Source organism: Ceratotherium simum, chromosome 1 (assembly GCF_057802395.1).
Source record: "Ceratotherium simum simum isolate JZ-2026a chromosome 1, ASM5780239v1, whole genome shotgun sequence".
Classification (NCBI taxonomy): Eukaryota; Metazoa; Chordata; class Mammalia; order Perissodactyla; family Rhinocerotidae; genus Ceratotherium; species Ceratotherium simum.
Genome location: NC_141900.1, coordinates 81,923,288 through 81,946,524, shown reverse-complemented (window position 1 = coordinate 81,946,524; position 23,237 = coordinate 81,923,288). Strand labels below are relative to the sequence as shown.

The following is a 23,237-nucleotide window of genomic DNA, read 5'->3' as shown; positions in this document are numbered from 1 at the left end:
ACAGTTCTTGTTCAGATAAATGACCTCTGATGTAAACCAGACAATGATTAGCTAACATCTTTTCTGATCTATATTTCTAAAGTAAAAACTACAGAAATAGATGAGTGTGACTATTCCCATTTAAAAAATTATAGTTACAGATGAGATAAGTTTTGGGATAAGATTTGAAAGACATTTGTTTTTCTTTTTACAGTGAATGCTTTCTAACTTTTCTTATAAAAGAAACCTATTATTTAGACTTTTATTTATAAAGCATGATCTCATTCAAGATTATGTGTTCTTGATGGCATTTAAATTTTGCCAATAGCAACAAATAGTTGAACTACTAAAATCAACAACAAATATTGTGCAATTTATGAAGTCTTTTCTTATCTGCCTAATCATCATATCCACTTGAGTGGGCAGAACTGAGAGCATGTATGAGTATCCTTGTTTTATAGGTAAGCAAATTGGGTTTCCCAAAAGATAAATGACTGACATTGTCCCAGGCTCCAACAGGGCGGCTAGAGCTCTCTGTGGTTTTATTCATGGTCACAATAAGTCTTAACTTATGGGGCCTGAGCATGGCAGCCATCCAAGTAGGAAGGCATTGTTGTTCAGTTTAAGGAGGGGGCTACTTATGAATAAGGAGGTATCATCTCAGACAAGCAAAGCCCTTCCTCCAGGATTTTCCTAAGTCACTCTCTAAGCTAGATACCTCAGTTCTGCAGCTTACAACTTTGAAAATGATGCCCAACTCAGAGTAAGCATGTGTCAATTACAGTGGAGTTTCTAGGAAGTGTGTGTTTTTCCCTGTTGTGCTTGGGTTCCTTTCCGAGTAAAGGTGGAAATTAGTGACACATTAATGTGATCTAGAGTGAGAAGGATATAAAAATAGTTTATATGTATAACCCAAACTTCAAATTAATGAGGTGAGCGGGGAGACAATATCCCTGGTTTTACTTTGGCAACTTTTTTTCTTGTTCTGCAATTAAACCAGATTATCCCCTCCAGAAAATTTTTTAAGGAAATGAAATACCACAGTTAGAGTACCAGCTCTCTCCCATCCCATTCCCCTCCTTCTGTCTCCAGAGGTGACTAATATCTGAAGGTGATGTGTATTTTTTCCATCCATGTATTTTATACTTTTATGATATATCATAAATAATTTATCATACTATTTTGTGTGCCTTTTAAGAGTTACACAAATGGTAGCACAGTACAGTTAAGACATTGAATCTTGCTTTCTTCCCCTTACAGTTATATTTTTGATATTCAGGCTTGCTGGTACATATAGTCTAGTTTGTTCTTTTTATGAATATATTATAATGAATTTTTTCCATTTCTATATTGATCAACATTTGCATTGTCTCCATTCTTTTTATTCTTAAAACAAGTGCAGAGGTTTCCTTATGCCCACATGCAAGAGCTCCTCTAGGGTTGATACTTAGCGGTAGTATTCCAGGTTCACAGGGGATAAACACCAACTTTTTAAGGGATTGACAAATTACTGTCTCCTCCAAGAGCCAGATATGAGAGCTCTCATTTCTTCCTATCCTCTCAAACAGCTGGATATTGTCATTCTCCTTCATTCATGCCAGTCTAATGGAGCTGGAATAGCATTTCACTGTTATTATAATTTGTAGTTCTCTAATTATTAGTGAAGTTGGGCATCTTTCCACATTTTTATTGCTCATTTGGATTTCCTCTTTTGTGAAATTTTTTTCAATTAGCCTTTTTTTCCTTATCAATTTGTAGGTATTTTTGTAGATATTGGATATCAGCCCTTTCGTCTGAGTTGCAGGACGAAAAGAAAATTCCAAAGATCTCTATAGAGTGTAGTTTGAGAGAAAATGATAAAACAGTAGTAAAGAACCTGAAGATTACAGCATGCTTGGGTGTTCCCATGATGTCTGCTCCTCTCAGTCCAGAACAAAAGTTCAATTAAGTGTGTCCCAAATCAAGGATACTGCCAGGGGGACCACCTTGGAAAGCCTCCTCAAAAGGTTTATCAATATGCATGCAAATTAATAGAAATTATATCATTATATCAAATTAATAGAAATTATATCATATATAGAGAGCAATAATTCAGCGCTGAGCAAGTGCTCTGGGTGCCTATTTTATAAGATATTTCTAGTGGGAAGATGTAAACCTGCACCATAATATTGCTTTGTGTCTTTCAAAGACCAACTGGAGTCACACTTTTCTCTCACTAGTAGGTGGCACTAGATCTCACTACTCCTTCTATATCATAGTCTGCTTCTAACTTGTGGCTTGATTATAAGTTTGCCATTGGTGTCCTTATTGGTTCAGAAATGTAAAACTTTAAGATAGATATATTTATCATTATTGTCTTTTATACTTTTGCTTCTTGAATCTTATGAAATCTTTCCTACTCTGATGTCATAATGACATTTTCCTAAATTTCCTTCTCAAAGTTTTAGATTCTTAGTTTCATATTTAGGTCTTTAATCTGAAATATATTTTATATATAGTATGAAGAAGGAAATATAATTTTATTTTTCTGTATATGGATAGTCAATTTTTTTCAGTACTCTTTATTGACTAGCCCAACCATTCCTACCATTTGTAATGGCAGTTCTCTTATTTTATCAAATTCCCACATAAGTTTATGCACACTTCCCTGTTTACTATTCTATTTCATTGGTCTTTTGGCTATCCCTGAACCAACATCATGCTATTTTTATTATTGTAGTTATATAAGTCTTAATCTCTTAAGGTACATCTGATAGCTCTGAAAGTTTCTTGATCCCTTTAAATTTTGTATGTAGACTTATGTAAGTGACAAATAACACCAATTTTATTTCTTTACAACAACAATTTGTTTTTCTTGTCTTATTTCATTGGTAAGTACTTCCAGTATAGTGATGATTATAAGATGTGATCCATGTCTTGTTTTGATTTTAAAGGGAATATTTTTGATATTTTGACATTAATGTTTGCTGTATTTTATTAGTTAAGATTTATTATACTAAGGAAGCTTCTTCTCCATTTCTATTTTGCTGACAGTTTTAATAATGAATGATGACTGCATTTAACCAAATGTTTCTCCCGCATCTATTGAGATAAATATACCTTTGTCCTTAAATATCTTAATTTCATAAATTATTAAAAAAATGTTCTAAATGCTAAGCTATCCTAGCATTCCTGGGATAGCTCTTATTACATGTTATATTTTAAAAAAATGGGATGTTGAATTCAATTGTCAGGATTTTCTTTGGGATTATTGGACATATGTTTGTAAGTACTCAAAAATCACCTCATTAGAAAGGCTTTCACTGACCATCCTTATAAAAGGAGAGCTTTTCCTCATCCATTATTCTATTCTCTTACTGTCCAGTGTTTTCTCGGGAACACTCATCATGATCTGACATATTATATATTTACTTGTTTAATTTTTATTGCCTCTCTCCCACAAGAGAATGTAAATTCAGCGAGAGCAGACCTTTATTTTGTTCTCTGTTATACCCTAAATCACTTGAGCAGAATGTTTGTTTAATGAATTAATGCATTTGATACAATTAGTGTATATAAATGAATAAGTTAATGTATAAGTGAATAAATGCTATTAGCCTATAATTTTTTTTCTTTTTCTGTCATTGTCCAATTTTGATATTAAGATTAGTCTGGCTTCATCAAATGAAGTGAGTAGCTATCAAACATTTCATATAAATGTATATTTATTCCTTAGGATTTGTTAAGGTCTGTTGCTTTCTTGGGGGTAGATCATGATGAATGATTTGATCTCTTTAATGTTATAGTTCTACTTAGGTTTCTAAAAAATTTCTTTTTGAGCTGTTTTTGGTAGTTTATATTTTTCTATAAAATTGTTCTTGTTGTCTACGTTTTCAGATTAATTTGTATATTGCTGCTGCAACAAATTACCACAAACTTAGTAGTTTAAAGTAACACCTATTCATTATCTTATAGTTCTAGAGATCAGAAGTCTAAAATGATCAGGCAGGGCCTCTTCCTTTCCTTTTTCAGCTTCTAGAGATTGCCAACATTACTTGGCTCATGGCCCCACTTCACTCTGACTTTCCTGCCTCCCTCTTGTGAGGACCCTTGTAATTTCAATGGACCCACCTGGATAATCCATGATACATTCCCCATCTCAAGATTTTTAACTAAATCATATCTGCGAAGTCCCTCTTGCCATTTTCACAGGTATTAGGAATTAGGACGGGGACATCTTTTGGAGGGTCATTATTCTATCTAGCACAATTGGCATCATATTTTTCATTGTATTTTCTCCTGCCTCTCTAGATGTTGCCTTTTTATGTCTCAAAATGTGTTTATTTCTTCCTCTATCACTTTCTCTCTTACTCAATTTGTCTGATATTTGTCTATTTTATTAGCTATGCCCTGACAGCTGGGGCAGGAGTGTGGGGTTTAGTAGGAAGGTTGGAAAGGCATGGTCAGCCATGCTGGGAATTTTGTTCAAGTCCATTTTCCCCCACCTGTCATTTCCCACTACTTCATCAAACAAAACTACTTCCATTACGCTCTGGGCGTTCTAGGCAACCCCTGGTTGCTTTCTAACTCAGCGTTAAAGGTAATGTGCATCCTAAGCATTCTCACTCTGCATCCCACTCCCAGAACTGTTCATTCTCCTCATTCTCGACGATTGAAACCTCTGAGCTTCCTTTCTCTCCTATCTCAGCTCTTGGGAATGTCTAAGGAGGTGAGAGCCTCGCCTAACTGCTCCCGGGGGGCCGCAGCGGATTGGAAGCGATCACACCGGTCTCTCCTCCTTCTTGCCCACCCCGCTCCGGGACCGGTCAGGCTGGTTCTGACATCTGGGGAATTAACGTGTCCCGCCCATCCCCAGCCTCGAGCCGCGCAGGCTCCGCGCCTCCGCCCTTGTTCCCTTGTCGTTTCCAGCCCTTACGAGTGAAAGCCGCTACAAAGGGCTTGAATGAAACGTGTGTGGGTTTAGTGAGTCGTAAACCACCAGAGGATCCCGTCTGCCCACAAACCAGCATCTCTCGGAGGAGGCAGAGGAGGGGGAGGAGGCAAGGAGCTGAGTGCTCGGTCTGGCTGGCGCGCGCAGCGGCTGGAGCGGCGGGGAGAGGCCGGGCCTCCTCCCCCTTCCCGGCCATGCACCGCCTCGCCCGCGGCGGTTCCAGGCACCACACTCTCCGCCCGGGCTGCGCCCGCTGTCGCAGCAACAAGCTCCTGCGGCCGCGGGCACCGTCGACCGAGGAGCGGCGCCCGCCCTCCCCACCCCCGCCACCGATTCCCGTCTCCGCCGGGACACGCCGCCCAGCAGCCCGCGCCGCCCCCTGGTCAACTTTGGGCAGGAGGAGAAACAACTTTGACAGTGGCCGCGGATTTCGAATCCCGCTTGTCCTCGGCAGCAGCGGCCTCGCGGGTCGCTGGGGTTAGGTGGGACAAGAGTTTGCCGGGCGCATCTGCGCTGCGTCTGGCCGTTTGCAACCTGTTTCCAGCGAGCAGGGCGGGATTGTGGCTACTAGTCACCTGAAGGAGGGGAACGTATTTTTCTTTCCCTTTGGCGACCTCGGCTTCTACTGGATGAAGCAATATCGAAGGGATGTAAATAGGAAAGCAACTATTACCAAGAAGGCAGCTACCCAAAGGCAGGCAAGAGCGCGGGGCTTCGTCTGGGCTTCTCCCAGTCGCAACATTAATCAATAGTCAGGTGTTGGTTGCAACTTTTCAAGGTCAGCCACCGGGAGCAGCGATTCCCACCCTGAACCTTGGGGATACGCGGCGCTCGAGTTGGATTTGGCTGAGAAATGCACAGGACGCCAAACGAGGAAGGATTGTAGAGGGGGAGGGTTGTGACCCCAAGACCCATCCCCCAACGTCCCCGTAATCTCCCGTCCCCCGCTGCCGGGGCGGGGGTGAGTATGTGACATGTGTCTAACTCTCAGCAGCAACTTAGGCAGCAGGTGTCGGTCCTAAGCGGGAGCCGCGGCTGCCGGGTGCGTCCTCATCGAGCCATGCGGGCCCCGGGCGCGCCTCTCGCCCGCACCTCGCGGCTGCTGCTTATGCTACTGCTCAAGGTTTCTGCCTCTCCTGCGCTCGGGTCCGCCCCTGCGCCCAGGAACGAAACTTGTCTGGGGGAGAGCTGTTCACCTATACTGATCCAGCGTCGCGGCAGGGACGCTTGGGGACCAGGAAATTCTGCAGGAGACCTTCTGCCAACCCGTGCGTCCAGGGAGGAGGAGCAGAAGGCAGCGGTGCGCGCGGCGTCCTCGTGGGACCTACCGGTGGCCCGGGGCGGTGACCCAGGTGCAGGCAGAGGGGCGGAGGCGTCCGCAGCCGAGCCCTCGGGACCGCCAGCCAAGCCGCCTGGCGCCTGGAGGTGGAAAGGTGCCCGGGGTCAGGAGCCCCCTGGAACTTTGGGGAGAGGGAACCCCACGGCTCTCCAGCTCTTTCTTCAGACCGCAGAGGAGAAGGAGAAGGGTCCCAGAGGAGCTGGCATTTCTGGGCGCAGCCAGGAGCAGAGTGTGAGGGCAGAATCCGGAGCCAGAGACCTATATTACTGGCCAAAGAGAGCCGGGAAACGCCAGGGTTCCCATCACGACTCCCCACCCAAAACGGTCAATGGACCGTCGGGGCACGAAGGGCAGACGATTGCACCGCCCGGCAGGGCGCTGGCCCAGAATGGGTCCTCGGGTGAAGGGGTCCACGAACGCGGGGGTCCCCGCCGGGGGAACAGCACAAACCGGCGCTTGCGGCTGAAGAACCCCTTCTACCCGCTGACCCAGGAGTCATACGGAGCCTATGCGGTCATGTGTTTGTCGGTGGTGATCTTCGGGACCGGCATCATTGGCAACCTGGCGGTGATGTGCATCGTGTGTCATAACTACTACATGAGGAGCATCTCCAACTCCCTCTTGGCCAACCTGGCCTTCTGGGACTTTCTCATCATCTTCTTCTGCCTTCCGCTTGTCATCTTTCATGAGCTAACGAAGAAGTGGCTGCTGGAGGACTTCTCCTGCAAGATTGTGCCCTATATCGAGGTAATGCCTTCCAGGGGGTCTCAAGCTACTGGTTTTACCCATTTCCGGGATTTATAGCATCAGAACTGCTGCTCCATGCACCTACCTGGCTGCTGAATCCCTTCCCCTTTTCTCTGGGTCCCTCCTCCATTTCTCTTGTCAATCATTTATGCATACACACACACACACACACACACACACACACATATGTATAGACAGAGATCCAGCTTTGTTCACTCACCTTCAAACTCATCTGCTCCTAGATTGTGAAATAATTATGATCTCATAATGTATAGAATTGTTTAGAATTTAAATTTATCTCTCTGAATATGGTGTTACATATATTTCTGATTTGGCACCTATCAGAGATTCTAGGGTTAATAAATGGCCAGTCCATGGGTGTCATTATTAGAACCCAGCAAGAACAAAAACTTGTGTTGTTTATCTACTAGATTTCTAGTGCTCCAACATGATTTGTTTCCCCAAGAAGATTATTGCCCAAGAAGAAAAAAAGATATTTTTTCATAAATATCAAAATTGGAGTAGTATGTTATTTAACAAAGGAAATCTGCCTTTCTTTGTCAGTTGGCCTCATGATATATTAATAACCTCCCAAATTAGTTTGTGTCTTTGGCTGTCTGCCATGCTATCCCATCTAAATTCTTATGACATTTCTTGTTTCTCTTTTTTCCTTCTCAATTTCTTAACAATTTTATTTATTTTGTATGAATGAGCTTAAGCACAAATAACACTTTGGCCATCATGGCACAGACTTTATTTGACATTTTCAAAGTATATAATATATATATCTTTGTCATTTGTTAGGGTGTAAAGATTGGCTATTTTAGCGATTGACTCTAAGACTAGAAAGTTTCTTAAGAAGACAGGGCATATAATAGGTTCCAAACTTTGGAAATGAAAATCTTCTTGAGTAAAATTTTACTGTTTCATCCTATAGCTAGTGTCCTGAACCGTTATTATGAGAGTTGGAATTTTCTCTTTAAATGGCCTCTCTCTAAACACCAGCTCTTGGAAGGAGCCCAAGTGCTTTGTTGCCAGTTGTGTTTTTAGCCAGCTGGCCCTTGATTTCCTCCATTCAGACTGCCCATTTCATTTATGGAAGACGAAGAAGGGAAACTGTAAATATTCCAGAGCCCCTGATCCTGTCTGGCACCAGGGCCAGCGACACTATGTTCAACATTGTTCCAGGGCCTAAAGCTAGGGGATAAGTAAACAGAAAACAGTACCTACTTAGAAGGACCAAGGCAAGAGACAGTAAATAAAACCCTATGTTATCCTGGCAAGGATCAGATACTGAATCGTTACATGCTTGCTAAATCAGCTGTTGCTACTTTACCAAGATCTAGGATTTCTCTTGTTGCCAAGCTCCAAGTAGCTCTGAAACATCTAATTTATTTGGTAGACAGTTCATTTTTGAATTGCAGAGGAGGTGGTTGAATTTATGTAAGAGAATATGTGTCTACCAGTTGCCTTTTCAAGGTGAATTTCACTTTAAGATTTCTCTGATTGTTTGCTTGAATAATGCAGAAGAAATTGACACATGCAAGAAAGAGACAAAAGTAAACTATAAAGTAAACTGGGGAGTCACTCCCGATAAGAGAGAAGTGTATCGGCTTGTCTTCAATATTTATGGACACGATGATACCTTTATAAATTAGAGAGAAAAACAATAAGGAGAATAGAAAAAAGAAACTGGGGAAAGAAAAAAAATTACCAAAGTTCTTGAAAAAAACTTTAAAAGAATCCCATCCAAATTCAGAAAAGAATATAAAAACTTTGGTTAGTTTAATGAGACCTGTGAGTTTTGAGTGATGGTATTTATTATGTATCTGTTTTAATTTTCTTTCTCTCTAGTTAAGATTTTTAAAAACGTGTATTTTCTTTCATTTGTATTTCATTTTTCAATTTAATTCCTAGCTCCTTAAGAATATTTTGTTTTTACCTCTTCTCTTATTATTATTATTAAAACAATTATTGTTATTTTTTGCTCCCTGTATTTTTTCCCCCTTCTTCATAGCCTTCTCTGTTTTTCAGTTATTGGTGGTACTGGGCTTCATTTTCCCAAGAGAAGCAAAAGCTTGGGAAAGAAGACTTACTCCTTTTTTTTCCTCAAAAAATTAGACTGTAATATACATTTTTACTCTTAGAGTAATGAATGAAAATCTTAAGATTTAGTGTTTCTAAATTCCTACCTAATCCTATTCTTCTGAAATAATTTTATAATGTTTGAGCATGCTTTGTGAAAATAATTATTGAGCAGTAGTATCAGCTCCACATTTCCTGATTATAAGAACAAGAAATACAGTCCAAATCTCAAAATAAAGCATTTCTGCCTCCAGGAGGCACTGCTATTTTCACAGAAGAGAGATTTATTGCCTGTTCTGTGTCAGGTTCCTGAAAAAACAGACTCTAATGTGGAGATTTGCTTGCAGGAAGTTTATTGGGGCATGTGCTCAGATTCAACACCTGGTAGGGGATGAAGGAAGCAGGATTGGACAGGAGGAGAAGTTGAACTGTGATGCAGATGCCACAAAGACCTCAGCTGACATGACAGGGAGCTCTAGGCCTGGGGTGGTCCTGCAGGGATGTCCTGAGTAGAGGCAAGAGGGCCCAGCCGGTATATCGTCTAACAGACCAGTCATCAGATGCAATTTGCTCCCAGGAAGGGGGCATAACTGTGAGCTGGGTGGATCTCTTTGGTCAAGGGCAATTCCTAGTGAAGGATGCAGCTAAGAGCCATCAATCACCAATAGCCCCAGCAGTTGGGGGAAATTAGCACTTCATTCCTGAAGGACTTTAGGGAGAGGCAATCTGGGTGAGGAACCATAGCATCCACTACAGTGGTTTTTAAATTATCATGTTAAATTAGAACCAGAAGACAGCCGAATCCAACTCCCTCAATTTAAGGGTGAAACCTGAGGCTCAGAGAAGAAAAATGACCATCTCGAGCATATATACTAGTCAGTGGCAATCAAACTCTTAGTCTCAATGCTTCATGTTGATGTTTGCTTATTAGGCAAACATCTATGAGGCAAATGGTGTCCAGCGAGTGTCTCCTTTTTCATTCTGCTCCTTGGCGTTTTTTAAAAAAGATTTATGTATCCACTAGATAGGAAAAAATAGTAAAGATAGAGAACATAATTTGTTGTATGTTGAAATTTTTATCTTCTTATATTCTTAAGTTTCATCTTGTTTCTCATAAATTGACAGTGCCACAGTTGGTAGCTCATTACATTTTTAAAAATTGCAATAATCTGAGACAACTGCACTTTTTTAGTGTGGCAAATATGATTATTTTAATGATTAAATAAAGTTATATAGGTTACATTTTATGTTCTTAAAATCACAAAGTGTTTTAGATTGGTAAAGGACATTACAAATATATTACATTTGTTTGAACTTTTTTTTTAAATCTGACCCCCCCATCTTTTCCCTCTTCACCACAAGATTTCTAAAAATTATTTGATATTTTATCTCCTTTTATTATCTAGATTTTGCTTTTTTTCACTTTTTACTTTCTTATGTTTGTTTTGTTTGTTGGCTATTCTTCCTTTTTTTTCATCACACACCCTCTTATTGATTTATAACGTATGAGTATTTTTCTAGTAATCTATTTTTCCTTTTACAATGTTTTTATTTTTTAATTTTTCACAGTTATTTAAAAATTTATCCACAATTGATTTTTATTGATCTTTATAAACTTTCTCTCCCATCTCTCTTTTGCCTTCTTTTCCTTTTCTACCACAGTTCTTTTTTTCCTACTGCTTGAATATTAGCATAATCTTAAGGATGTACTGGAATTTTGGGGAGAGTTGTGTTTGTGCAGAAAAATAGGAGATATTTCTTCAGCAGAAATTACAGATCTTTTCAATTTGCACTCAACTCTTCTTTTTATTTCAATTTGTTCACATAGGTCTTGAGAGGACCTAGCTTCCAGAGTCTATCTCTAGAAAGGGAGTTTTATCATGTTTAATATTGCTATGAGTGGGAATATACTGGGAACTGTTGTAGTTGATGACTTCTCTCTTTCTATTCCAGGATTATGATGTCTTTGTGGCCCAGTGATAAGTCCTATAAGGACCAAGGACAGATTGACTGGGAGGAAAGGGGGATAGGAGAGAAGGGAATCTGAGTGAATGGTGACCATCCTAACAGACACATCATTTTAAACTGGTTTATCAGATAGTCACCAGAAAAAAACTATACTCAAACCAATAGCCGAATGTAGAGAGAGAGTGTGTGTATGTGTTGGATATGGAGATCTGGGTATAGATTGCAATAGGAGAATGGCGGAGGAGTTCCTTACCAAACCATTCCCTTAAGGATCCAACAAATAGGTAAAACCAAATAATTCAAGCACTGAATTATTTGGTAACTGGAACACTCTTTGCTCATTACTTGATGGAAGCCAACCAGAGTCAGTGTATCAGCTGATCCAGATCCATTGCTAAATATTTATTTCTGTTTGGATGTTAATTGGAGGTTTTGAATAATATAGGCTTCTCAGTTTAAAGAACTCATACCTTCATGGTGTGTGGTAGGGAAGACACCTTCAAAGCGTTCTAAGATAATCCTAGATCTAACTGTATTTTTATTTTTGTTGGGGTACAGTTTCTTACATGAAGGTGGAGGGTGGATAAAGGGAACACATCTCACCAGGGCTTCTGGATTAGGGATGATTTGTAAAAAGTCTAGAATCTTTTGTGATGAAAAGAGCCAGATTCTCCAATGTCTTTAGAAATACTGGTTTTAAACTGAATGAAGCAAATGACTCTTTCATTGCCTTAGATTGTACTTAGCACTGACAGGTGAGAAAGGAAGGGTACTGGAAGGTGAAGACGGTATTACTATATGGGTGTGTGGTTCTACACAGATTTCCCTAGATCCCTTACATTCAAGTAATAGCACATTTATCACAGCAGATGGTAAATTTGCTTGAGTAGTGGATTAGCCATTAGGTATTCTGATGGACTTTTAAGTGGAAACATACAGTTTTATGGGCAATTTGAAAGTTACTAATAATATTCTCAGGAAAAATAGACTTGCTATATCAGAATGGTGCTTAATAAATATTTTATGACTTCTCATTTACCTCTTTAGACTCATTTTCTGCATTCCCATGCAAGTGAAATATTTAGCTGATAACTCCAGCAGAAAAGGAAAAAAAGTTGTAGAGTGTGCTTTTATTTATAACTCAATTCATGAACAGTGTAGGGTAAAGTTTACTGAATTGGGTTCCACATAAGAAATAAAAGCTTTATGATATACCAATGTGAAATTCAAATAATTTCCTATTACAAACTATTGATTGTAATAAGAATGTCATCCTTTTCTAAAGCTTGCCAATGAAATATAAACAGTAACATGGATTTTTTCTTACTTCTCTTCTAGAAGTATCAGTTGGCATTCAGCTTTTAAGGATTATATATAAAACAGCAGCACCCAATAACTGATTAGAGAACAGTTGATTAATTCATTATTTTCTATAATCCTTTTCCATATATGTCATGATTCATTTATTTATTCACTGTCCATTCATTCATCAAACATTTATAGGCCTTTTCTTCTGTGCTAGACATTATGTTAGGAAGGGGGATGAGAGTAGAGAAGTGAGGGAATAAGGGGAAAAGTTTCCAGAGATGAGTAAGATAGATGGGTTACTGCTATTAAAGTTATAGAAAAGTAAAATAATGTTCTACAATGTGATGAATACTATAAAAGAGGTTTAAACAAAGTATTATGGAAGTTCTGGAATGGCCCTGGAATGAGTCAGCTCACAACTGTACTCAGTTATGACCAAAGATGGAGAAATTCAAGTGAAAACTATGCTCCCTCTAATTTTTTTTCAATCATGTTCTTACTATTAGTCTTCATAAATGCTGGACAGCCTAGATCCAGGGTGAAAAGTTACAATTACGAAAATCTTTAAATTTTTGCTTCCTTGTCTTCTCAATCTTTCCTGGGATAGGAGGCCCGTAAGAATAATTGGCAAGATAACTGGGCAGATAGGGCAGTCCTAGAAATTCATTTAGAATACAGAATTATTATAAATATTATTAAATATTAAATTGTGATTTAGAATACAATGCCTGAGATAACCATCTCTACTTTGGAAATATTAGTCCTTATCAACCATAAGGGCATTAAATAAATACAGTTTTAAAATTTTACTTAAACGAATGGTTTATTTAGCAATGTAACAACAGTAAATTAAATTGAGTCCTTTGCTTCTGAAAATCTCAAAGACATATATGTTTTCAACTTGACCTTAGAGAACCTGGGAAAAAAGGCTGACAAGGGAGATACTTTAGACCCTATTATATAATAGGGGAAAGGGAAGCATAAATGGACTTTCCCAAGAATGGGATTAATCTCCCAAACACACAGCATGAGGACTTATCCTGAGTTCCTGAGGGCTGCCAAGGTATCTGGTTATGTCAACAAAGCATCCTTCAACAGAGAAAAGGAAGCAAATATGTCTGCAAAAGCAAAATAGATATGAGCTTCTGAGCCTATTCAAGGCTGAGTAGGTGAGGGTCTGCCTTGTGCCTCACTCTTATGCTACACGGACCTTGATAGAATTTTTCCACCTTTAATAGCTCTTCCTATGTGCCGCAACTAGATTTAATAGTGTCACATTGGAAGCACAGGGATCTGTGTCTGAGATGGGGAGAGAGGGATGGACAGCCTTCAGTGCCATGCAGTTTGTCTCTGGCTCTGTACTTCTGCTCATATCCTCCAGGGATCCTCTTGTGATTTTACTTCCCAAGAATTGACCTGCCAAGGTGCCATAACTTACTCAACCTTGTTGCCAAGATTGACTCTTAAATCTCCTTAGGAGAATGGGATTCTTTGTGCCAGAAGAGATGATCTCATCTAAAATTTCAAAATGGAGTGGAGAATGGGATTGCTGCAACCTCAAATATGGGGTCTTTCTATTTGCAAAGTAGGTATAGATACTTCCCATAAAACTTCAAAACACAGGATATAAACACAGTTCCTGGCTTATTCTTGAGACAGAATACTTTCAGTTTGTGAATTTATGATAGTTTTCAAAGTTATCTGTTGGCACTCTTGAACGGTTCACAGCATTAATGAGGCCAAGGTCACTGATTTCATCCAGCCTGGAATGAGTCATTTTCATTAGGTCTATGACTGTACTCAGGGCTGCCATTTTTTATTCTCTCCTCATCACTCTCTACCTTCAGGGCCTTTCCTCCTACCTTTACTGTCTTCTCCTTGGTTCAAATCTCTCCTGTATAGGAAAAGCATCCCATTAACTAATTCACAGCAAGATGTGGGATTTAGAGATATTTGCCTTTTATAAGAGGATTGAATGAGAAAGAGTACTTCCTTTACAGACTACCAAAGGTGGAATTTTGGTTAAAGGCAGAGAAACTTTGTCTTAAAATGTGGTTTCTCAATGTCATTCAATTCATAATTACCCAACCACAAATGGATGAGGCCAACTCTAATTTTGTTTTTAGTTTAGGCTCACCAGCATGCAAATCAATGTCATTAGTCACAATGGAAAATAGGTGAAAATTTGTTACTATTCCTTGGAAACTCATCAGAACCTCTAAGTGAACAACAGAAATTCTAAAGATTAAAAACTGGACTGTGGGCTTAGGGGAAATATTACATTTTGAAAAGAATTTCTAATTATTAAGAATAAATATGGAATATATAAATTCCTTTAAGACATGTTGATTCCAGTAGATGGCTTCCATCGTAGGACAAAGACGTTAATCTTGCTTCATTTGCAGTTTTTATACTAATGAGCATTGACACATTTATAATTAAACTATAACATTTTAGACAAGTTGTAGTCAAACGATTTGTTTTTTTTTACTACAAAAGGAATGTACTGTGCTACAGAAGTCAAAAGTTGCAATTAGTAGGAAACCTTATGTCAAGGTGGGACTATAAAGGTAAAGAAAGATTTATAGGATAAAGACAAGTTTTGGAATGATATGTTAGCTTTTAAATAGTCTTCATTGTTTTTAAAATAAGTAAGGACATGTTATGAAGCTTAAGCAAGAGGGAGGAAGGTGGAGAATGAGGCAATACTGACAGTTGATGCCTTCAAAATATTTTTTTTTTTCCGCAACATGGGGAATCACGTATAGATGAAGTAGGCTAGGTATAATTGAAATAAATTGATACTTATGATATGTGGGCAGATCTGATTAAATCTCAGTGATATTGATAAAGATAAGAAGGTTCTTTTTGACCGTGCAGAGTGGCTGTGAAGAGCTCTATTTCATTTGAGAGATATGTGCGTGTTGTAAGGGGTGAGGCAAATCTCCTTCTCACTCTGTTTTGGTTTGGAAACATCAGTGGAAGTGTGTCACTGCCATAGTTTCATGACTTGCATGCCCTCTGAAATGAAGACCTTTTGATAAAGGCCATCTCATTCACAGCAGTCTGATAAACAGTGGCTCTGATAAACATGCTCGCCCCACTGGTGCTCAAAGAAGTGTCTCTTCTGTGGGAAAGTTGCCCTGCAGTGCTGCTGAGGACAAGGATTCTGGAAAATGCAAGAGGAAGCCAAAGGCATACAAGCTCAAGCCATTTAGAGTTTCAAAGGCAACTGCCCTGTGCTCCTCCTGCTGTTTTCCTGACTGATTGTTAGGCCTGTAACCACGGACTTAGAATAGATTATCATTCATGGCCCAAATGAATGGGTTTTCTTAACAATAATGCCCTTGTTTTGAGAGTTACTTGTATACAAAGGACAGCACGTAAATAGATGTACTTAGATGTCTTTTTGAGGTAGAATATAAGTTAGGCTAGAGTACAGTCATCATGACTTTGGTTAGAAATTTCCCTATTTTATAAAAGTCAGTGTATTCCAGTCGCTTCACTGTATTTAAGCATTGAATTGAATTGATGGATAACATTGAAAATGAATAAGATTCAATTTCATATGAAAGAAATTTTGCTTGGAAGTACACTGGTCTTTTTTGTCCCCATCAGGGTTATCATTGATTTACCTCAGAAGGGTTAGCAAAACTTACTATCGGTATGAGTTGTACCTTCATAGCTTACTCTTACTCATAATAGTTCCTTATTGTCTGTTTGCGATAAGCTTCTGAGAAACGGAGCAATAGCTAAGACAGGATTTCCAAACATTACAGTTTTTCATAAAGTATCCATATGCTTTTTCTTCATATCATTTTGAATGAACAGGGGTTTAACGTGGTACAAAGTGAGGATGGTTGCACAGGTTTCCTTATGGCTTGATGTACGTATTAAATTAGAAGCTTGAACAGTGTGGGGAACATTTTGGCATCAGAGCTGGCACTTCCCGCAAGGATGCTTAGGTCTTGACTTTTCCCCTGCCTGTCTGGTGCCTTGAGGCTACGCTGCAGGTGGCTGCTGCTGCCCGAAGCCGGCTGCTCGGGATTCTGACTGGGCAGGGCTGAAGGAGCCTTACTGTTGTTACTCTGGGATACAAAGAGGAGCAGAACATTACTAGAAGTTTGAAGGAAAGACTGTAGAGTTGTTTATTTGACTCTCTTGCTTCTGTATTTTGATGCCAACCCCCTCAAAATGCTCAATATCTTATTTTCCCAAATAGTTAAAAATTTCTGCTTCCAGCTTTTCTTTGCTCTTGACTCTCAGAAAGTCTTGTCTATTAAAGTGTTTACAGTTCTGCTTTTGTTGATGTTAATTATTACTCCCATTGCATTATCTTAATTAATAAGAGATTGCATCTTACTCAGTCCATCTCTCAGGATGTTGCTTCAAAGAACTAACCATCTAAGCTAATGCTTAACAGCTTTACTCCCAAGAGCATATTTCATTGTGATATTGAATTTTAGCAATCAGATATGGTCATTAAACGCAGAAGATCCAGCATTCATGATACAGTTTTATAATTGCATCTAATTGCACCATTCATCTCGGTAGAATTTCTAATGAGATGTATGTAAATAAATATATTTAAAAATTGTGATAGAAATCTTTTCATGTTACTCCAATATTTAGCAATTTTAATTACATGGATAGATTCCATATCTGAGTAAGTAGAAATTAGCCCACCATCCATCATCCAGATGATTTTTATCAATTAATTTCTGAGGTATGCAGTTAATTCTTTACAAATGTTTGAAGCCTTCTATAAATAATTTGGGAAAGTACTGAGCAGGTGGGGACTTTGTACCTTTTTTGCTCTTTCACATCATAAAATCGAGGGCGTAAGTGAATTTACAGGAAAATATCTGAAGTAATAACACTGCAGGCAGTGGCAGCAGGAGGGAGTAGGTATCCGGGACTGGCGTTTGGGCTGCTCTGGCGGTTGGCAACCGCGTTGTAAGCGCTGTCTGCATTTGGGGCAGTGTTTTCCTCAGAGGCTCCTTTAACAACTCTCTCTGTAGCTCTTGTGACCTTCTTGTACAGTTCACCCTGTTTCAGCTGGATCCTAATTGCAGAGAATACTATCAGAGAGAAGTACAATTTGACAACTAGAAGCTGGATGCGAGAGCTTCCTGAAATTTGTGTATGAAAACTTGGGCAATTTCTCTCAGTTCATGGTTCATCAAGAGGACTACAGATCAAATGTTTTTGAGGTTCTGACTCAGTACAAAAGCTTTTGAGAATATGGCTGGAGAACTGATCATCTTCAAATAAAATACAGTGTAGAAGAATTTGTGAGTGAAAAGTTGGAGCACACGTGAATCTTGCTTAAAATTTGTCCTGACTTTTGTTATCTTGTGAGATGAAATAGAATCTAGAAAACACTTTTTTGCTTTTTGAAGTAGTGAACATCTTCTAATTAAGAGTGGCTGTGCAGCACAGTTTATGATATCTAAGGAGTGGCAATCTTAACGCACGTCTCTGCCCACATTCATTTGTTATTACCTCTCCTGAAATGCTTTGTAACAGACTTGGAGTTAGGTATGCAAATACTAGCTCTTGTGATAATTGGTCCAGATTTTAAGTTCTAGATTTATAATTAGGGAGATTAATAGGGGAGAAGATGCTAGCTCTTGTGTGTTGTGTGTTCTTTGTAAGCAATGATAGAAAACTACCAAGAAAATAGATGGTCCCAGCCTCCAAGAGATTGCCTCTCCTCAGTCTCTAGCACTTTTATATTACCAAGCTATCCTTTTAATAGAAATGTTATTCCTAATTTAAAAAGAAGGCGCAGCATAAACCTTTGTAGCTTTGTGTTTGTGGACTGACTCAGGATGCATGGTGACAGGGAAACCTGCACAAAGATTTGCCTTAGTGAAGACTGCACAGAAAGCCTTGCTGAGCAGTTGTGTATATTTGATATTTTGAGAATTTTTTTGTTTTGTATTCTTATAGAGAATGAATCAAAACATTTGAAAAACTAATATATAAATGTAAAGTTTAAAAATCCAGGGCCGGCCCCGTGGCTTAGCGGTTAAGTGCGCCCGCTCCGCTGCTGGCGGCCCGGGTTCAGATCTCGGGCGTGCACCGACGCACTGCTTCTCTGGCCATGCTGAGGCCGCGTCCCACATACAGCAACTAGAAGGATGTGCAGCTATGACATACAACTATCTATTGGGGCTTTGGGGGAAAAAATAAATAAATAAATAAAATTAAAAATCCATCAAATAAAATCCTGCAATTTCCAATACTACTCTTTGATGTAGACCTTTGGAAAGTGGCAAGTCCTTCAGAGATTTCCATTCACAGTGTGGCAATTACTAACATTAAAAAAAAAAATCTGATCTTAAGACAGTTGCAAGTGTGGACCTCAATTTTAGAATTATCTCGAGTCTCCAGCATAGATGCAAAATAAAGTTCCATCAAGGTGAACAACTCATTAATTTAAAAGTTAATTTTAAAAAGGTAAATGTAGAGATGACTCTTTTTTTTTTTTTTATGGCAGTCAGATTGATATTTCTTACACTGGTGTTTATGGGAAACTTTTTGAAGATTTCTTAGAACAAGAACTATGGTTATAAGTTCAACCATGACCTTTTGATGTGCACTGATCTAGACCTTTGTTAGTCATATTTTTTCATCATTTTTGCTTTTCATACAGTTAATCCCTCATTATATCTCACTTTCAGACTGTCTCCACTAATAGTCATGAGAATAGTTAAGGCATGAATGCAATGTCTTTATCTTTCATATAAGAACTAGTAGACAGTGACTAATGTGTAGTGTGTAAGAAGAGGAGAAAACATTTGTTGTTGGAACTCTCATAGAATCCACCAGGCAAGTTGCCATCATTCTGGGGAGAGTGACAGCTTGAATGTAGTAGATAAACAACTAACGTTTTGAGTGCTAAAATTATTATGACAAATGTTTTTCCTTTTGTCAACATGATCCCTTCGAGTTCTAAAAAATTAGACATTGACGTTATGTATATATTTTTTCCTTGACCCTTTGCCAAGCCATGACCTATAGCTGTGCTTCTTAAACCTCCCCACTAGCAGGCAGAGGAAATTAAATGTACGTATCCGGGTGCCTGGAATACAGCTCAAAGCATCCCACCCACCTAGGGAGTTTTCTTTTAGTCTCCTGTTTTCTGTTAAACCTCATGAACATTTTACCTTCTATTCACTGTCCTTGTTTAAATAGATAAATAATGACTACATTTATTAATCATTAAATTACTTCAATTTTCCTCAAAATAGTTGAGTAAATTTGACGCTTCCACATGATTACTGTGTTTATCTTGTGACTTTGAGAGCCACCTTCCCCCTCTTGGTTGACTTTGACCTCCTTGAGGGAAGGAACTGCTTCTTGTTCCTCTCTCTATCCCCAATATGTAGCAGAGTGCTTGGGGTAGAGTTGAGATTAATAGATGTGTACGTGTGTTGAATATGTCGGTGTGCCCCATTAGAGTGTATATATATGATGCTCAATAAATATTTTATAGATTATTGAATGATAGTATGTTTACATTAGGAACATGCATTTTTATTCCTGGAAAAGCCTCTGTGTGAAAAAATATGTTTATATTTTTGGTTCTTCACCTCTAATTGTTGATTTATGTAGATGCCTGGACCGTGTGCTTTTAAGAGCAGTTCCTCTTTGAATACAGAGCTCTATGTGGTCCATGTCAAAGGGTTTTCTGATCTGAAATTTTCTAATGGCTGAAATGTCTAGACATTCTATTTGCTCTTTTTTGCATATTTTCATGGTTATTTTTTGTATTTCCTATTTTCTTTGACGTCTCATTATCTCACATTTCTCTAAATTTGATGAACATACTTATTTCATGATAAATGTACTTATTTTGTGTCTGATTCTGTGACTTGTTTCTCTTGGCACATAAGTTCATAGTGGCGGATTGTCTCTTGCATATTGTGATTTTTAATTGTGAATCCACGTTTCCTGGAATTTTATCTGTGGGGGTTCTCTGAGGCTCGTTGTAAAATGCATTCTTCCAGGGAGTTTTGTGTTTGCATCTATCAGGTGCCTGGGATGATTTTAAACTGCATTTTGGGGTTTTCTGAGCCACACAGATGGCATGAATTCTGGCCCTAGGCCACTGCAAATTCGGACTCCTGGTTAGAATTTGCTCTTCTTTTTTTTTCCTTTCCCCCCAGTTTACCGAAATGCAAATCCTGTAATGCAGACAAGTTTCTTCACTATCTCGTTCTATTTTTTTCTCTTTATCCCATGAAGATGTCACTGTCTGGGGAGTTCCAATGTCATAAGGAGATCTTGGATGTAATGCCCACTCACATTGGCCCCAGCTTTGTTTCCTGCCTCTGTGTGCCTCGACACCTGGCCCCATCTTTCTGGCTAAAACCAATTTGCACTCTCATCAGGACTGGCAGATGCCCCCGGGGGCAAATATGCAGCATGGAGGGGGAGGCATCACTGACCTGTTTGTTTCTCATTGATTTTGATCCCTGGAGATTTTCCCTTTCCTGTTTTCCATAAGTGTATGCATTTGAAAATAATATTAAAATACTTTATTTTGCCTTTAGGAGAAATTGGAGGCAATCTCTGCTCATCTAGTTTGTTGGAAACAATAAGCTCTTGAATGTTTGCTGTGTGTGAGGCATGCTACTGACTCACACACTGGAAAACAGGACCATCCTTTTGAGTAATGAAAGTGGGATGCACTTAACTATGCTTACTCCTTGTCTAGATGGCTGGTGGCAGGCATTTTCATGGTGACTGAAATTTTTGGTGTCTCTGGTATTGGACTAGCTGATCTTTATGGATCCTTCCAGCTCTAAAACTTTTTTACTCCATGACCCTGAACCATTACTTTTTTTTTCCTATTATTATCCGGACAATGATTCAGCTGAAGTCACAAACCCTGTTACCCATGTCTCATTCCAGGAAATTGTTCTCTTGTTTCTTTCACTCATCACCAATCTGTATTTATTGCCTAGTACTTTGATCTTTCAGAGACCACCCAGAATGAATGTGTTCTATGTTCCTCCCACAGGTTGCCTCTCTCGGAGTCACTACCTTCACATTATGCGCTCTCTGTATAGACCGCTTCCGAGCCGCCACCAACGTACAGATGTACTATGAAATGATCGAAAACTGTTCTTCAACAACTGCCAAACTTGCTGTTATATGGGTTGGCGCTCTATTGTTAGCACTTCCAGAAGTTGTTCTCCGCCAGCTGAGCAAGGAGGATTTGGGGTTGAGTGGCCGAGGTCCTGCGGAGCGCTGCGTTATCAAGATTTCTCCCGATTTACCGGACACCATCTATGTTTTAGCCCTGACCTACGACAGTGCCAGACTCTGGTGGTATTTTGGCTGTTATTTCTGTTTGCCTACACTTTTCACCATCACCTGCTCTTTAGTGACTGCAAGGAAAATCCGCAAAGCGGAGAAAGCCTGTACCCGAGGGAATAAGCGGCAGATTCAGCTAGAAAGCCAGATGAACTGTACAGTGGTGGCTTTGACCATTTTATATGGATTTTGCATTATTCCTGAAAATATCTGCAACATTGTTACTGCCTACATGGCCACAGGGGTTTCCCAGCAGACGATGGATCTTCTTAATATCATTAGCCAGTTCCTTTTGTTCTTTAAGTCCTGTGTCACCCCCGTCCTCCTTTTCTGTCTGTGCAAACCCTTCAGTCGGGCATTTATGGAGTGCTGCTGCTGTTGCTGTGACGAGTGCATTCAGAAGTCTTCAACAGTGACCAGCGACGACAATGACAACGAATACACCACAGAACTGGAACTCTCACCGTTTAGTACCATACGCCGTGAAATGTCCACTTTTGCTTCTGTTGGAACTCATTGCTGAAGGGCAGCCTTTGGATTGGTTAGATTTGTTTATTTGCTTGATTTTCATATCCTGTGAAAGTTTTTACTTCATATTTTTCCTTACTGGGAAAAAAATGCAAAAAAAGAGAAATATTAACTACTGTAGAACTGATTTTGCAAATTAATATTTGTGCTTTGAAAAAAATGTTTATATTTAGTTATTTAAGAAGTATGAGAAGGCCAATAGTTTTAGATCATTTTATCTGGTATGGTGCTAATATTTTATTTGAAAAAAGTTACTGCACCTTAACTTAATTAATTGCTAATTTTCTTTTAAAAATATAATCGCTGTATATTGATTATAGCCAAGTGATTTTTGTAGGTTATTTTATGTTTGAGTTGTGATTGAAAGTATATTGTATATGGAATCGTGAGATGATTTGTGGTTAAGAAGCATTCACAAAGTAGTACCAAATAAATTCCACTTTATTCTTTACTGCTATTGTCAATCTACTTTTAACCAAGATTCAATAAATCTTTTAATTGCCTTAAATACACAATTACTGGCTCTACGCACAATTTAAAATTGGCCTTATTGTTTTATAATTCTATTTCCCTTTAAGGCAGCTAATCACTATGTTATAAAGAAGTTTTCCTAATAGTACTATTTTATATGCATAATTCGTAAAACTATATTGTCTGTTAAAACAAAATTGTATTTTAAATATTCAGATATAGATGTAAACTTATTTCCAGATATTTATGAAATATGAATAAATAGACAGCAGAGTAGGAAGAAACTATCTTTTTTTTTTTTTTAATTCACCTCTGAACTAGCATGTAGAGCTACAGGTTTTCCCATGAGGAATTTTGAGGAGAATGAAGGACTAAAAAACAATGCACTTGTCATCTGATTTCCTCTGAATACTGACCTTGGAAGCACTGTGAATCCTGTGTGAAGCACTCTGACTTCTAATTTTCCTCCTTTTAAAAAATGAACTTGATTAACTCTTTATGACTTAGATTTTTAAAGTAGAATGGAAATAAAGTAGGGGAATAATAAAATAT

General features: G+C 38.9%; 1 protein-coding gene and 1 pseudogene across 1 annotated transcript; one reads left to right on the top strand and one right to left on the bottom strand.

The window, feature by feature from the left end:
* Positions 1–4,662: 4,662 nt before the first annotated feature.
* LOC147918261 (uncharacterized) lies at positions 4,663–5,651 on the bottom strand (annotated as a pseudogene).
* On the top strand, positions 4,878–22,665 carry GPR37 (G protein-coupled receptor 37). Its single transcript, XM_004418736.3, has 2 exons — positions 4,878–6,995; positions 21,391–22,665. The coding sequence occupies exons 1-2, from the start codon at positions 5,970–5,972 to the stop codon at positions 22,207–22,209; spliced, it is 1,845 nt and encodes a 614-aa protein (XP_004418793.1). The 5' UTR covers positions 4,878–5,969; the 3' UTR covers positions 22,210–22,665.
* The last annotated feature ends 572 nt before the right edge of the window (positions 22,666–23,237 follow it).

Bases quoted from the DNA above. Each gene is read 5' to 3' on its own strand.
- GPR37 (XM_004418736.3), top strand. From the start codon at position 5,970: ATGCGGGCCCCGGGCGCGCCTCTCGCCCGCACCTCGCGGCTGCTGCTT. The intron at 6,996-21,390 runs GTAATGCCTTCC...TTCCTCCCACAG, and splicing joins AGATTGTGCCCTATATCGAG to GTTGCCTCTCTCGGAGTCAC.